This window comes from Rhinatrema bivittatum, chromosome 7, assembly GCF_901001135.1.
Source record: "Rhinatrema bivittatum chromosome 7, aRhiBiv1.1, whole genome shotgun sequence".
NCBI classification, from domain to species: Eukaryota; Metazoa; Chordata; class Amphibia; order Gymnophiona; family Rhinatrematidae; genus Rhinatrema; species Rhinatrema bivittatum.
In genome coordinates this window covers 142702037-142716264 of record NC_042621.1, presented here as the reverse complement: position 1 = coordinate 142716264, position 14228 = coordinate 142702037, and the positions used below count along the sequence as shown (strand labels likewise).

At 44.4% G+C, this 14228-nt stretch overlaps 1 protein-coding gene across 2 annotated transcripts in view; it reads right to left on the bottom strand.

Moving 5' to 3' along the window:
* Positions 1 to 14228, bottom strand: part of LOC115096127 (steroidogenic acute regulatory protein, mitochondrial-like) — a 45126-nt gene that overhangs the window by 6550 nt on the left and 24348 nt on the right. For both annotated transcript variants that reach the window (XM_029610645.1, XM_029610646.1), the window contains 2 exons: positions 13583 to 13764; positions 1280 to 1373 (listed from right to left, as the gene is read on the bottom strand). In XM_029610645.1, coding sequence (XP_029466505.1) covers positions 1280 to 1373; positions 13583 to 13764 — 276 coding nt within the window. The remainder of the gene's footprint in view (positions 1 to 1279; positions 1374 to 13582; positions 13765 to 14228) is intronic.

Genomic DNA, 14228 nt, shown 5'->3' with positions numbered 1-14228 from the left:
CTAGAGCCATTACACCAGATAACAGAAAGAAAGATTCAAACTAAAAGCATGGCTCTTTAGAAAGGCTTACGATTTAACATAAAATACCAATACTCTGAAAACTTCAATGTCAGTACCAGAGATAATAGTAATGAAGTGAGTAAAGTGTATAGGTAACAGAACTAGAATCTGCAGTTACTGTAATGCCGACTCTGAAAATGTATGAATATGAAGTAGTCCATAAATCTGCAGTCATGTTGACCAAGAATATGTACAAATATGAACTAAAACATATATCTGCTGTGATGTTGACCTAGAGTGTGAATGCTGTGACAGAATGTAATTGTTGACTAAGAATATGAACGCTGATTTTGTCAATCATTGTGATGTTATTCTGGAAAGATAGTATATAAAACCTAGTTTTCAGGAAAATTGGCCAACTTTTACAGGACAATTTTTAAAGCATTTTACCCACATATACTAGTCCTCCCTCAGCATGGCTAAGAGGACACCCGGTGGACAGATGGTATAATTTTAGCTGCTTTATGAGGAGATGTTTCCGGGGCTGGGTTTAGGTTGGGGGAGGAAAGCAACAAGTGTAGATTGAGTTTTCACATTTCGACGTACTATTTTTCATGTAAAAAAAAAGTACCCGCACAAAAATCAGGGACAAGCATCGCATTTCACAGGGAGCAGACTCGCAGAATTTGTCCCAAAGGGGGCAACTGGAAAATTCCCCTCCCTCCATTAGCTTACACTGCAGTCATTACCCAAGTGATTAGCAAGTGCCCAGGGACCTTCACTTTCAGTTTTTTATTTCATTCTTCCATGCAATTTAGCAGTTTTTATTATAATGAACCTAAAATGGGAGAAAATGCAGTGGGGGGGAAAATAGGACCCATTTTTTCCCCACTGAAGTTCTCCTGCCTTTTATTCATTATAATAAATGTTGATAAATTCCTGGAAAGAATAAAATAAAGTCTGAAAATGCAGGTCCCTACAAATGCCCTTATCATTTTCCCTTCGTGTGCTGTGACCTGTGTACTCTCGTGTAACCTCCCTCCTCAAAAGACCATAAGATTGTAGGGTATATGTTGATGGTTTGACTTTCATGCAGCATCAGTATGAGGGGCACACGTGGCTTGCACAGAAATATTACCCCTGGGCATTGCCTGGAAGTGGATTGCATTAAACCCAGCAAACATGATTTCTAATTTATAATAGCTGGCTGCTGCCTTCACGTTGCAGCGCCCCTGGCTACAAGAAGCAGCTTTTCCAGGGTGGTGCTACTAGAACTTACCTTGAGGTCTGTGCTCAAAAGCCAAGTGAATTTGGTTTTCTTTTTGTCACTTTCCAGGGGCTTCAGAACAATACAGGTGAGTCCTGTCTCAGCCCTGTCAAAAAACAAGAGTGAAATGTTTTGGGGTTGTTTTTTTTTATAGATGATTTTATATTAAATATCAAAATTCGTTAACATGGAATTTTCAGTGATTTCTACAATACTTCCAGTCTTGTATTTCTTGACATGAAACATTATAGAAAACCAGATGGAGCTTCAGCGACACGTTTATGATAAGCCCATCATTTGCTTTTCATTGAAAGTCACTGGTTATTCAAATTCTGCCTTTATACAGAAGCAAAATGCTAATTCGGTCATTTTAACAGAAACAAAAAGCAAAAATACAGACTATCTCAGGCTGTGAATAGAAACAAGGGCTTCACTGCCCGGAAGAGTTCTTTTTGCATCTGCCAATATCTTCCTGCTGCAGTGGGCTTCCAGTTCAATTTTATTATTTTAGTTATCTAGAAGTAGGCATTGAAAAGTTAGCTGGCTATGAAAGCTAGCTGGATAAATATATCTGGCTAACTTAGCCAGAATAATCAGCAGTACAGCTGCACTACTGAATATACCGTATTTTTCGCTCCATAAGACGCACTTTTTTTCCCCAAAAGTGGGGGGAAAATGTCTGTGCGTCTTATGTAGCGAATGTAGCATCTCTCCCTCTCGCGCGCCGTCCCCTTACTCCTCCTCCCAACTCAGCCCAATCAGTATGGTGCAGGTCAAACATCAGCTGTTTCAACCGCGTGCGCTACAGAAGCCCCTCCAGTTCAAACAGCTCCCTGCCGGTCTGCTGTTCCCAGAGTGCCGCCGACCTTCGCAGTAAGATGCACCACGAGAACAGCAGACCGGCAGGGAGCTGTTTGAACTGGAGGGGCTTCCATAGCGCACGCGGTTCAAACAGCTGATGTTTGACCTGCACCACGCCGAGCTTCGCAGTAAGATGCACCCCAGGAACAGCAGACCAGCAGGGAGCTGAAGCTCTGCCAGCAGAAGACGATGCATGGCATCAAAGTTAGTACTGGCCATTTCCTTCTCATTTGTTTAGATATATTCGAAAATCATTTGACCTGCGCCACCATACTGATTAGGCTGAGTTGGGAGGAGGAGGAGGGGGACCGCACGCGAGAGGGAGAGACGCTACATTCGCTCCAGGGGGAACTCCGTACAGAGCCCGTCATGGGGACAGAATTTTTTTTTCATATTTTCCTCTAAATCCTAGGCGCTTCTTATAGTCAGGGGTGTCTTATGGACCACAAAATACGGTACCCAGATATCTGAGTTAGCTTGATAGGTTTATCTGGCTTCTTTTAGATCTGCTCAATAGCAAGTCTAACTTATCCAGCTAACTTAGACCTAGATTCATCAAACCGCTATAAAAATCGTGGAAATAGCGCTCATGATAAAAAAAAAAAGGTGGGTTTAGGTTAATTTGCAGCCTGCTGCATCGAGTAGGTAAATACCGCACGCAGTGCTGTGTCAGTGCATGCTGTCTTGGGTCGGCGTCACGTGTTCCACATCACTTGACAGGAGCAGAGAGAGGCAGGAGGGAAGGGATAGGAAGAGGTGGAAGGGGGAAGGGGGAAGGGGATAAGCAGGCAAGGACGAAGGGAGGAGGACAGCAGGCTAGGGATAGCGAGAGAGGGCAGAGGGGAAGGGAATTGGCGGGGCTGGGGCAGGAGGGGAGGAAGAAGGGAGGGTAGAGGCGAGTGAGAGGGAGAGTAAGGGGAAAGGAGGATACTTCTCCAGAAGTGGAAGTGGCACCCCCTTTTGGCAGGCAGGTAGCAGGACACCCTCATCTCAGAGCTATCAAGTTTTGCATGCAGGAGAATGATATGATCTTTGCAGGGCTACTGCACCATTATGCCATGCTCTTTGGCAATCAGGCGACCAAGATATCTAAGGCAGTCAAGGGCCAGATATGGCACAACATAGCCCAGGGTATCAGCATGCACAGCGGAGTCCAACAAAGCGGGGAGCAGGTGGTGCACAGGTACTGGGACATCATGGCACAGCTGAAAGCCAAGGTGGCCATGAGAAATAAATATCAAGGCAGATCAGAGGAGAATCACCTTGTCCCATTGTCCTCACCACCATGGAGGAGCACCTCATGGAAAGGTTGGGACTGACTGTCTTTGAGGGCATGGATGAGTGGCTGGACACTACGTGAGCTGCAGCTGGTAAGTTCACCTCAGCTGTAAATGGGAAGGCAGCAACAGGTGCATGCATCATTTGGCATTAGATGCTCACAAATCAAAGAAGCAAAGTGCACCTCTGATGCCAAATGAAAAAAGGATACTAGCTGCCATTGGTACATATATCTTACCATTTGTTTCTACAGCTCTTTCCCATGACTAACTAGGAAGATCCAGGGACCAGTAGTGCACCACCACCTTTCCATAGGGCCTTCCTCATGAATGCACAGACCCAGGTGAGTGAGGAGGAGGAGGAGGGACAGCAGTAGCTACTGGCTCAGGAGCCATTGGCGATGCTGCAACCCCTGGGTTCAGCAAGCCCACTCAATGTGTCCTTCATCCTCTCTGGTTTAATGGAAGAACAGAGCCTTGACTGGGAACCTCTACAATCTGCACAACTGTGAGCTAGCACACAACAGCGCCAGCCCGAAGAACCACGCTCTCAGCAGGAGCAGCCTACAAGCCCAGTGATGACAGATTTGGAGGCCCAAATGCCAACGCCGACACCAGGCCTGGCACCAGGGCCACCACCAAGACCAACATCCCCACTACCCACAGACAATTCCATACACAAGTAGCTGGACCAGCTCGAAAGTAGGCATAGGGTACACCTGAGGCACATACTGGCAGAGTTACAGTGCTTCAGGAGGGCTGTAAACAGGCAGAACCAGATCCTCCACAATAAAACTGCTAAGACCCAGAATATCACAACGCTGGTTGCTGCAATGAACAGCATAACAAAGATTCTCACCCAGATCCTGTAAAGGATGCTCGAGCAGCTGTCAGAGTCTTCCCCAGCATCAATGGACTCCACACCCCACAGCAGTCCCCGTGCTGACAGACGCCAGAAAGGTAGCCCCCCAAAATTCATGCACCCCTTCAAGTGGCAAGCCATGACGTGGCAAGAGGCCATGAACACCTGAAACACCTGGCCTCTACAGCTAAAGAACAAGATTTGTAAGATAAGCCTGGCCAGGCCTCTGTACAGGCTAGATGGAATAAGTCTGCTGGGCCCATTCTCACTACAGAGGTGCTGTGCCAGCATGCAGAAGGGATGGTCTACGGTCAACCATTCTGGTGCAGCAGCCTTACTGTAAAGCCCTCCTCGATGCTCTGCCCATATTTCATCCTCCTTGAAGCAGCCTCCAGTCACGGTCCAGCTGCTGCCTCATCTCATCTCATCATGTCTCATCTCCTGCCCTGGATGCTGGTGTCTCATCTCATCTCAGCTCCTGCTGCTGCTGCCTCCTGCCTCCATGCTGAACTCTGCTGCCTTGGACTTTAGGCTGTTTCCTTGATTGCACTCTTTCAACATGGACTATCTGGGCCTTCGGGTTAATAGCACGTATTAGAGCTACTTTTACCTATAACATGAGAGGTGTACTAATTGGGGGTGTCACTTCTGTTTTCTATGTTCTTAGTTGTAATCATGATTGTGCCAAAAGGATAAGATGCTAAGCCTGTATATGTAAGGATCCCATTTCAAACAATGTATGTACAGGTCTACACAGAATGTGCTGTTCTTAAAATTTACAATGGCTTGTGCTATTTGCTATCTTGTCCTTGCAGTTTGTGATTACCTAACACATTGACTTTATTTCAAACAGTGCACTACATGTCTTCGCTAATAAAGTGGTCACTGGTTTGAAAACTACACTTCCTGGTTGACTCATTTCATTGTGTGGTTCTTGTGTTAACAGTTCACTAGGTACAAAGTTTGGCCTCCACATGACCTTGCAAGCTAGAAAACCCTTGCATATTCCAACTTGCCACTTATCTAGTAGGCAAGACCATAAGACCTAGGCTATACAACTGAATGCTCAGTGTATGCTCCTAAGAAACACAGCAAGAGGTAAAGAAGAAGCTCATTACTGGGGACTTTCAGTATTGCCTCTTGTTGCCTTCTTCACACTACATACTTTTAGCTAACTCATGCTTACATGGGCCTTTATATGAGATGGACAGTAGGTAGCTGCCTTACACAGTTTATTGTGTACATGTAGAGCTTGTGTGGTATTAAGTGGAGGTTTGAGTAATCGTCACACAAGACTTCATGTTCGGACCCCTTACTTGTGTCATGACTGAAAGGCTATTCTGTAACCATTCAACCCTTTGACACTTTCACAGTAAACCTAATACAATATCTACTTGCTGACTGATGTAATAGAGTGTGAGCTGCTGTGTGACAACTAGGGAGGAGGAGTGAGGGAGTAGTGTGTTGTCGACAATGTGCACAGACAAAGAGCACAGGGCCTAGAGGGCTGCCTCTGCTTGGGACCAGGCAGACTTCCACAGACTGGTTGGCACCCTCGTACTGGGTTGGCTTGGGGATCTGTATAATGCATATAAGGTAAGGATGACCTTTCAGGTAGTGTCCAGATCCTGAAGGCAGCCCACTACAGGGATGGCAGTCCATCTGTGGAAGTCCGCCTAGTCTCAAGCAGCAGCAGCAGGAGCAGCAGCCCAGTAAGCCTTGTGCTCTTCGCCTGTGCACATTGTCGACAACACATTACTCCCTCACTCCTCCTCTCTAGTTGTCACACAGCAGCTCACACTCAGTTACAACAGTCAGCATGTACACAGTGGTGTCGAATGGAAAGGTTGGTTAGTTTACAAGTGAAGCATCTACAGTGCTAAGCAAACCTTATCCCCTACATTCAACAGCAGATATGGATGTACCATCTCTATGTATGGACAGGAAAGCTATTGACCTACACATGGCAGAAAGAAGGTGGCCCTACCCTGCCAGCATATACAGAGGGTATAATGAGTGTGAAATGATGCGTCCTGGAGTGGCAGCCTCTATGTCAACTGTGCATGATATGATCAACGGAGAGGAGGCAAAGCAGACCACAGTCAGCAAAAAGGAACTGTCAAATAGGACTTCCGCCAGGCCGCAGCACCTGCTTGGCAAACCATCCCTACACACATACACACATACACATACACATACATACATACATACACACACACACACACACACACACACACACACACACACACACACCCCTGCACTAGCTATCTGACTACATGCTGTCAGTAAGCCATCATCATCATGCAAACCATTCATCTAAATCAACCCTACATCAATTCCATCATGTGATCCTTGACATTCCATGTTCCAGCCATAAGGACATCCCCACGTTCAGTGGACAGCTGCTAACACCCACTACTTCTCTCCCTAAATAGCAAACCTCTGTGAGAGCTTATGCTCTGGGTAGCCTGCATATTTGATCTGTCACGCTGGCAACTTTCACACCTCCGACCCACTCTCAATGCTAGGTATAAACTGTGGGCGTAGTAGGGGAAATTTCAGAATACGAGGAGTGAGGGCATTCTTACTGCAGGCCATATGCTAAACTGTCAGAGGCGCCCCTTCTCAAGAGTGGAAGCACTCGAGCACTGCTGTCCTAAAGCTGTGTGTGAAAATTTCATATACACACAATGCCTGCTCTGGAGTATGGATTGCTATGGCAAGGGAGGGACCTTCGAGTGCAACAGCATCCCCAGATACAGAGATTGACAGAGAGTTACACAGCACGTCACTCAACGAGGTGCACAATAATACTCTTATGTTTGCAGCACGGACTACCTGCAGCACTTCCTGCACCTACTCATGGGCAATGCGTATGTTCCTGGAATGTTTGTCATCAAACAACATTGATGTCTGTGGCAGCTTGTCCCTAACACCTAATAAGGGAGTCAGAGTCCTTCCTCAGCACTGATTATCTACACCTGCCCACATAAAACACACCTGTCAGAGGCACATATGACACCTACTTTGTCTGAGGCTGTGACATGGGCCCCTCAAGGGATTAGGTGCCTCTAAAGAGGAGTGCGACAAGAGTCCACAAAATAAATGCCATCAGCCTACATGGATACCACATGAAACCTCTGGGAGCAGTAGGCCTATACATTCAGCACGGTCTCCTGTGTACAATGGAGCCAGCTTGTATGCTCATCGAGTCATCAGCTGACAACAGTTTCTCTAGCCTTAATGCTATTCACAGAGCAGATCATTCACAGTGTAGGAGCACACCTGCCCTGCTCACCAAACTGTAAAAGTGACTTATACCACATGAGGAAGCAGCTCTTCCTGATTCCCCACAAGTCGTGACAGGCATGTGGATGAGCAAGGGCCAGAAAGCATGAAAGCACAGAAATGTGTAGAGTGACGGTGGGAATGGAACTATCTGCAAGCTGTTGAGCGCAGGAGTGCTCAGCCTTTGTGCTGAAAAGAAAAGGTCACTGTCAGCTGGGCTGTGCGGCCTTCTCTTTTCTGCCTTGCAGCCCAACTGACAGCGGCCTCTTTTCTTCATCCGTGCGGCTGAATCGAAGAGGCCCCTGTCAGCTGGGCTGTGAGGAGGAAAATAGAAGGCTGCTGTCTGAGGGCCACACAGATGAAGAGAAGAGGCCCTGTCAGCTTGGCTGCGCTGAGGAAAAGAGGCTGTTGCTGGGAGCTGCACCATTTAAGAGACTGTTGCACTGGATGAAGAAAGAAGTCTGATGCTACCTGAACCCTTTATGTTCCTTGGAGAGAAAGTGAGTATGTATATGAGTAAATAGAATGTAAGAAAGAATGTGTATCTGTGTGTGAGAGGTGTTGCACAGGCCCAAGGAGCAGGCTTCTGTTATTGGTGTGTAAAAGGGAAGAGAGAGAGAAAGTGATTTTGTGTGTGTGTGTGTGTGTGTGTGTGTGTGTGAGAAAGAGCATATGTATGTGAAATGGAGCATGTATGTATGAGAGAGCATGTGTGTGTGCGAAAGAAGCTGTGTAGGCCTGAGGAAGCCTCTGTTTGTATGTTCTGGGGAGAGAGTGTGTGCATGAGAGAGAATGTGTGTACATGTATGTGTGTGAGAGAGCATATGTATGTGAGAGAGAAAGCATATGTATGTGTGTGAGAGAGAGAGAGAGAGGAGAAAGTTGTACCACTCCCTTCCCAAACTAATCCATGACAATCTCAGGGTGACTTGAAATCAAAAGTTCCCAGGTATGAAGAGCAGGGGATTTTTGTTTATCCTTATTAGTTGTAATAATTGGGTGTTATTTGATGTCTTCTGTTTTTAAATATTCTATTTATTTTGTTTATATTCTGCTTTTAATGGTATTTGGGAATAATTAAAAAAATAATTATTGGGTATTCTTTTCATCAGCTGTTTTGAATATTTATTCTTTTTATGATTATGGTTTTACTATTATGATTGATGTGTTATATATCTTGATTTTATTTTTTTATGTTTAATGAGGAATAGTGATGTTTCTTTTTTTTACATTGTTGCACTGCATTCAGAATCTGTCTTGTTACGGTTTCCAATTCAGTTTTTGTCTGCATGTTTCTAGTTATACTATGTCTCTTTCTTCTGTATTTGATGAGGGTCTGTCTGTGTTCTGTGATTGAGGTGAGGTATTTTGCTAGCATGTAGTGTCAGCTTGGCTTGTTCTGTTTTCCTAATATCAGGTATATTGGTGTTTTAGGACCTGGTATATTTGAAGCATTGCCTTTTCATAAGTAGAATTGCTACTGTTTGAGCACTGGTGGTTAGTGTTTTTTCGTATGTGAGTTTTAATATATTGTAATTAAGTTTACTTAAAGCTTTCTGAGGGCCGACACGCTTTACAATAGTCTCAATACCATATGACTGCAGGTGTCTTTTTTTGCAGAGTTTTCCGGTTGGTACCACAATAATGCATGTAAATAATGCATGTAAATAATATATGTTTTAAGTGATATTTTTACCTTAGAACACTGAATATTCTTTTTCATGTAAAATCTGTTACTATAAATACATATTTTTAAATTATAGATGGGAAGGTTGGGACCAGGAGTGTGTGCATGGCTGTAAGGTTCGCTTATAATACCTAATATCCTTGCACCAGCTTTGACTGCACTGGCTCCACAAGAGAAACCAGGATTGCATCTGGAGCTATGCTACTTTGGGTTAGTGGTTCTCCCCAGTTTAGCCAGTGTTTAATTTTCTGTTTTTATAAGCCCAGGGAACAGTAAGGGGGTCACTTCTTGTCCCCTCTCCCCTGGAGTCGGTAGGCAGAGCAGAGCCTGGGGAACAATAAAAGCAGCAGCCTGTGTAGCCTGCATTCAGTGGGAATGCACTAGAGTGGTGGGATTGAGGAGAAGTGGAGGCAAGCTACAGGCACAAGTTGGAAGGGAGTAAGCTAGGAGAAAGTGCCTATGCAGTGTTGGGGAGGCTTCTGTCTGAGGTGACTGCGCTGAGCTCTGAGAGAAGCAGCTGGCTCTGGAACCAGCGAGTCTCCTAAAGAATGGGATTGAGAAAGGGAGGGGGCTGCTACGGAATGGGGAAGGGCTGGCAGCAAGCAAGAACTTTACACCATCATGCGGCAGTGCTGAGCTGGGGGCACGCTCTGTGTGAGCACATAAGCAGCAGCACAACTGTAGCATGTCAGAGAGAGTGTTTGTGTGTCTTTGTCAGAGAGAGTGAGAGACACACATACCCTTCACACAGTTTATGAGAGAGAGAGTGTGTGTGTGGGGTTATCTTTGTCTCTGACACAGACACACACACACACACACACACACACTGTGTGTCTGAGAAAGAGTAGGTGTCTTTGTAGTTGTTAGTGTGTATGTGCCAATAAACTTTCTACAATCTAAAAAATGTTTGTGACTGAGCGTGTGTGTCTGACACTGGCTGGCAGTGGCATTACTTGCAATTGGTTAAAGAGCCAGACCAGGAATCCAGGATATATCTCTGTAAGAGATATAAGCAGATGTGTAGGAGGCCCAACCAATTTGCATGGATGGAACGGGGGCTGCAACTCTGCTCACCCATGGTCTCTAGAATGTGTTCAACTCCTTAGTCATTTAGGAAAGATTAGGTTTATTTTGGAGATATTTTGGCTCAGTTCTGCTGGGTTCTGGGGATGACTTAGTGTGCTTTTGGAAGCTATTGATACACATGCTGCAGGGAAAGTGCATGAAAGCGTCAGATACCCCCATGGGCCAGTTTTGAAAAAAATCCCACGGGCCAATATTTTCCTGCAATCTGCCCCTGTTTGAGACTCAGGAGGCAGTATTTGACCACCCCTTCCTACCTGAAGGGAACATCAGAAGCTTCTGTTCCATCTGGATTCCTCTCATAAGGGATCCAAGCACCAAGAGAACAACAAACTGCGAGTAACAAATAAAGTGAGAACACTGAGAACACCACACAGGCATCTTTGCCCCAGGGAGAAGGAGAGAATTTTGCAACTCTCTGTGCCAAGACTGTTTTGCATATTTTTATCCAGGGTTGGAGGGGAATCCCTGCCACAACACCATAAGCGGGTACCTTTTCCACCCAGGGTCTCCTCTTCTTTTGCTTCTTGGACGTGGGGACACCTGGGTCCCTGTGAGGAATACTTCTGCACAGACTGAGAGAAAGAACTGTTAAGTGCACATATTAATTGTGGGCTGAGACTGAATAGATTGAGCCCATTTACCACTGCTTATCCGAAAAGAAACTTTACTTTTGGACACCACCTCGGAGTCTGGAGTGGTTTTTACATCATGGGCTCACAATGTGAACTTCATCTCGGGATGCTCCTCTCCCAGGGGAACACACACATTCCAGAGACACCCTTGGCACTCGAGGTCTTGGAAGATAACTTCCCTCCCATCCAACAAAGGAACCACATCTTGGGGAGAAAAGAGACCTTCTCTACCGCTAGCCAGGGTCCCTGCCCCAAAGAGACTATAAATTCTTGTATGGCCCCACCTGTGCAGGACAGGCTCACTGGGATGAGGATACAATCGTAATGACAGTCCTCAACCAGGAGCCCTAGGCAACTCTTCCCTTTGAAGCCTTCAACTTGTGCAACCTTGATTTTAACCAGTAGGTGTTACTGTTGAGCAATAACTGGGACTTCCTCTCCCAGCTGCTTTAAACACTGCCTCCGAAGTATTCCAAGCCTCAACCACTGCAAGAGCTCGCACTGAGACAAAGGTCATTGACAAGTTGCTTTCACATTATGTTTCTGCACCTTTTTAAATTTGAGAGCCTTTTTGATGGCAATAATTAGAATGTTTATTGGGAGTAAATGCTGAATGAGGTTCTGATAGCTCTATTGTAAGAAATGCTTAAACCATTGAGCACAATTGGCTTTACTGGGTTTTAGACAGAGATGGATATTGTGCACATTTGTTATGGGTCACCATGCCACAGAACACTGAATAAAGGGGGGAAATGTTGTAGATCCCAGAGCTGCTTATTTACCACATCAAACAAATATGAACAGTGGGAACAGAATGTATCAGTAATTTTGTAATAAATTTTGTGTTTTACACCATTTTTCTTCTTTATGATATAGGATGATTTTGGCTCACCACTGGTACTGGACCATGTACTGCCTACTAATTGTGGCACTGTATATTTAACCTGCTTATAGAACCCTTATTTGTCACATCTTACTACACATCATAGGCCAATACCTTCACTTTCGCACCAGGTAAATTTGAATCTTTCTGAATAGTGCTTTTCAAAACAGGAGAACCTGACTCGGAGGTGCCATCATAGAGTTGTCCAGTTCAGGCAGGAACTCAGATCTTGTGACATTAGAAATCAGAATGTGAACATCCTCATCTACTTCGCTAACTGGCAAACTCACAGATCAATACTATTATTAATAATTAGGCATTTGACAAAGTTCCTCATGAGAGGCTTCTAGGAAAAGTAAAAAGTCATGGGATACAAACTCTCTTAGGCAGTTTGTAATCCTTTCATGGATTACAAACTGGCTAAAAGAGAGGAAATAGAAAGTAGGATTAAATGGACAATTTTCTCAGTGGAAGGGAGTGGGCAGTGAAGTGCCTCAGGGATCTGTATTGGGACCCGTACTTTTCAATATATTTATAAATGATCTGGAAAGAAATACGATGAGTGAGGTAATCAAATTTGCACATGATACAAAATTATTCAGTCATTAAATCACAAACGAATTGTGATAAATTGCAGGAAGTCCTTGTGAGACTGGAAAATTGGGCATCAAAATGGCAGATGAAATTTAATGTGGATAAGTGCAAGGTGATGCATATAGGGAAAAATAACCCATGCTATAGTTACACAATGTTAGGTTCCATATTAGGAGCTACCACCCAAGAAAGAGATCTAGGTGTCATGGTGGATAACACATTGAAATTGTCAGTTCAGTGTGCTGCGGCAGTCAAAAAAGCAAACAGAATGCTGGGAATTATTAGAAAGGGAATGGAAAATAAAATGGAAAATGTCATAATGCCTCTGTATTGCTCCATGGTGAGACCACACTTTGAATACTGTGTACAATTCTGGTCATCGCATCTCAAAAAAGATATAGTTGTGATGGAGAAGGTACAGAGGGGTGACCAAAATGATAAAGGGGATGGAACCGCTCCCCTATGAGGAAAGACTAAATAGGTTAAGACTTTTCAGCTTGGAGAAGAGACGGCTGAGGGGGGATATGATAGAGGTGATTAAAATCATGAGAGGTCTAGAATGGGTAAATGTGAATCGGTTATTTACTCTTTCGGATAATAGAAGGACTAGGGGGCGCACTCCATGAAGTTAGCATGTGGCACATTTAAAACTAATTGGATAAAGTTCTTTTTCACTCAACGCACAATTAAACTCTGGAATTTGTTGCCAGGGGATGTGGTTATTGCAGTTAGTGTAGCTGCATTTAAAAAAGGATTGGCTAAGTTCTTGGAGAGAAGTCCATTACCTGCTATTAATTAAGTTGACTTAGAAAATAGCCACTGCTATTACTAGCAACAGTAACGTGGGATAGACTTAGTTTTTGGGAACTTGCCAGGTTCTTATGACCTGGATTGGCCACTGTTGGAGACAGGATGCTTGGCTTGATGGACCCCCTTGGTCTGACCCAGCATGGCATGTTCTTATGTAAACTTTCCAACGTAAGACATCAGGATGGTCCCCTCTAGTATAATATTTGCACAAAGCACTAAATACTGTAACCCTACAGTATTCAGCAGGTGATACCACATAACTCTGGAATTATTCACACATTTCAATTAAGCTCAAGAACATTGTGAATTCACTGTAAGAACACTTGGAAGAATACCTGATTGATCCTTTTTGAGGAGGCATGAGGTCAGAGCAGGTTGCTGTGCCAACCAAGAAGAGAGCTGACCCACGTCTCTTGGAATGGTGGACACTGACAAAGTCCCTTTGACCAATCAGATTTCCAGGACACTGTACAATGTCATGGGTCACGAGAGTATCTTTTCCAATTCTTTGCAGGACCTTAATAAAATGTAAAGAAGTAAACAAACACAAAAAAAAATCAAGTAAAACTGGGACAGATTCAGAAAAATTGCATTCCCCTAATAAAGTGCAAAGATAAATCAGAGACCCCACTGAGCACGCTAAGTATTTCTACCTCCTGCTGTGCTACTCAACTTTCAGGAAGGATATTCACAGGGGCAGATCCCTGATTAGTGTTATGACATCATTACCATAAGTCCTTCCAGCAGCTTCCACAAATTGCTGTATGTCAGGGAGTAATGGGTCAGTTGAGCTCACTTGATTGGATTGGAGCAAATCCTTAATAAATGTGGCCCTCTGTTCACATTGTTCATGCTGTATGGTCACATATGAAACAGTATGAAGGCATTTTCAAAGAAGTTATGCATGTAGACGTAACATACTTTCATAGCAATTTTCAAAAAAGCATTTATGCCTTTAAAGTGCACTTGCAAGTGTCAAAC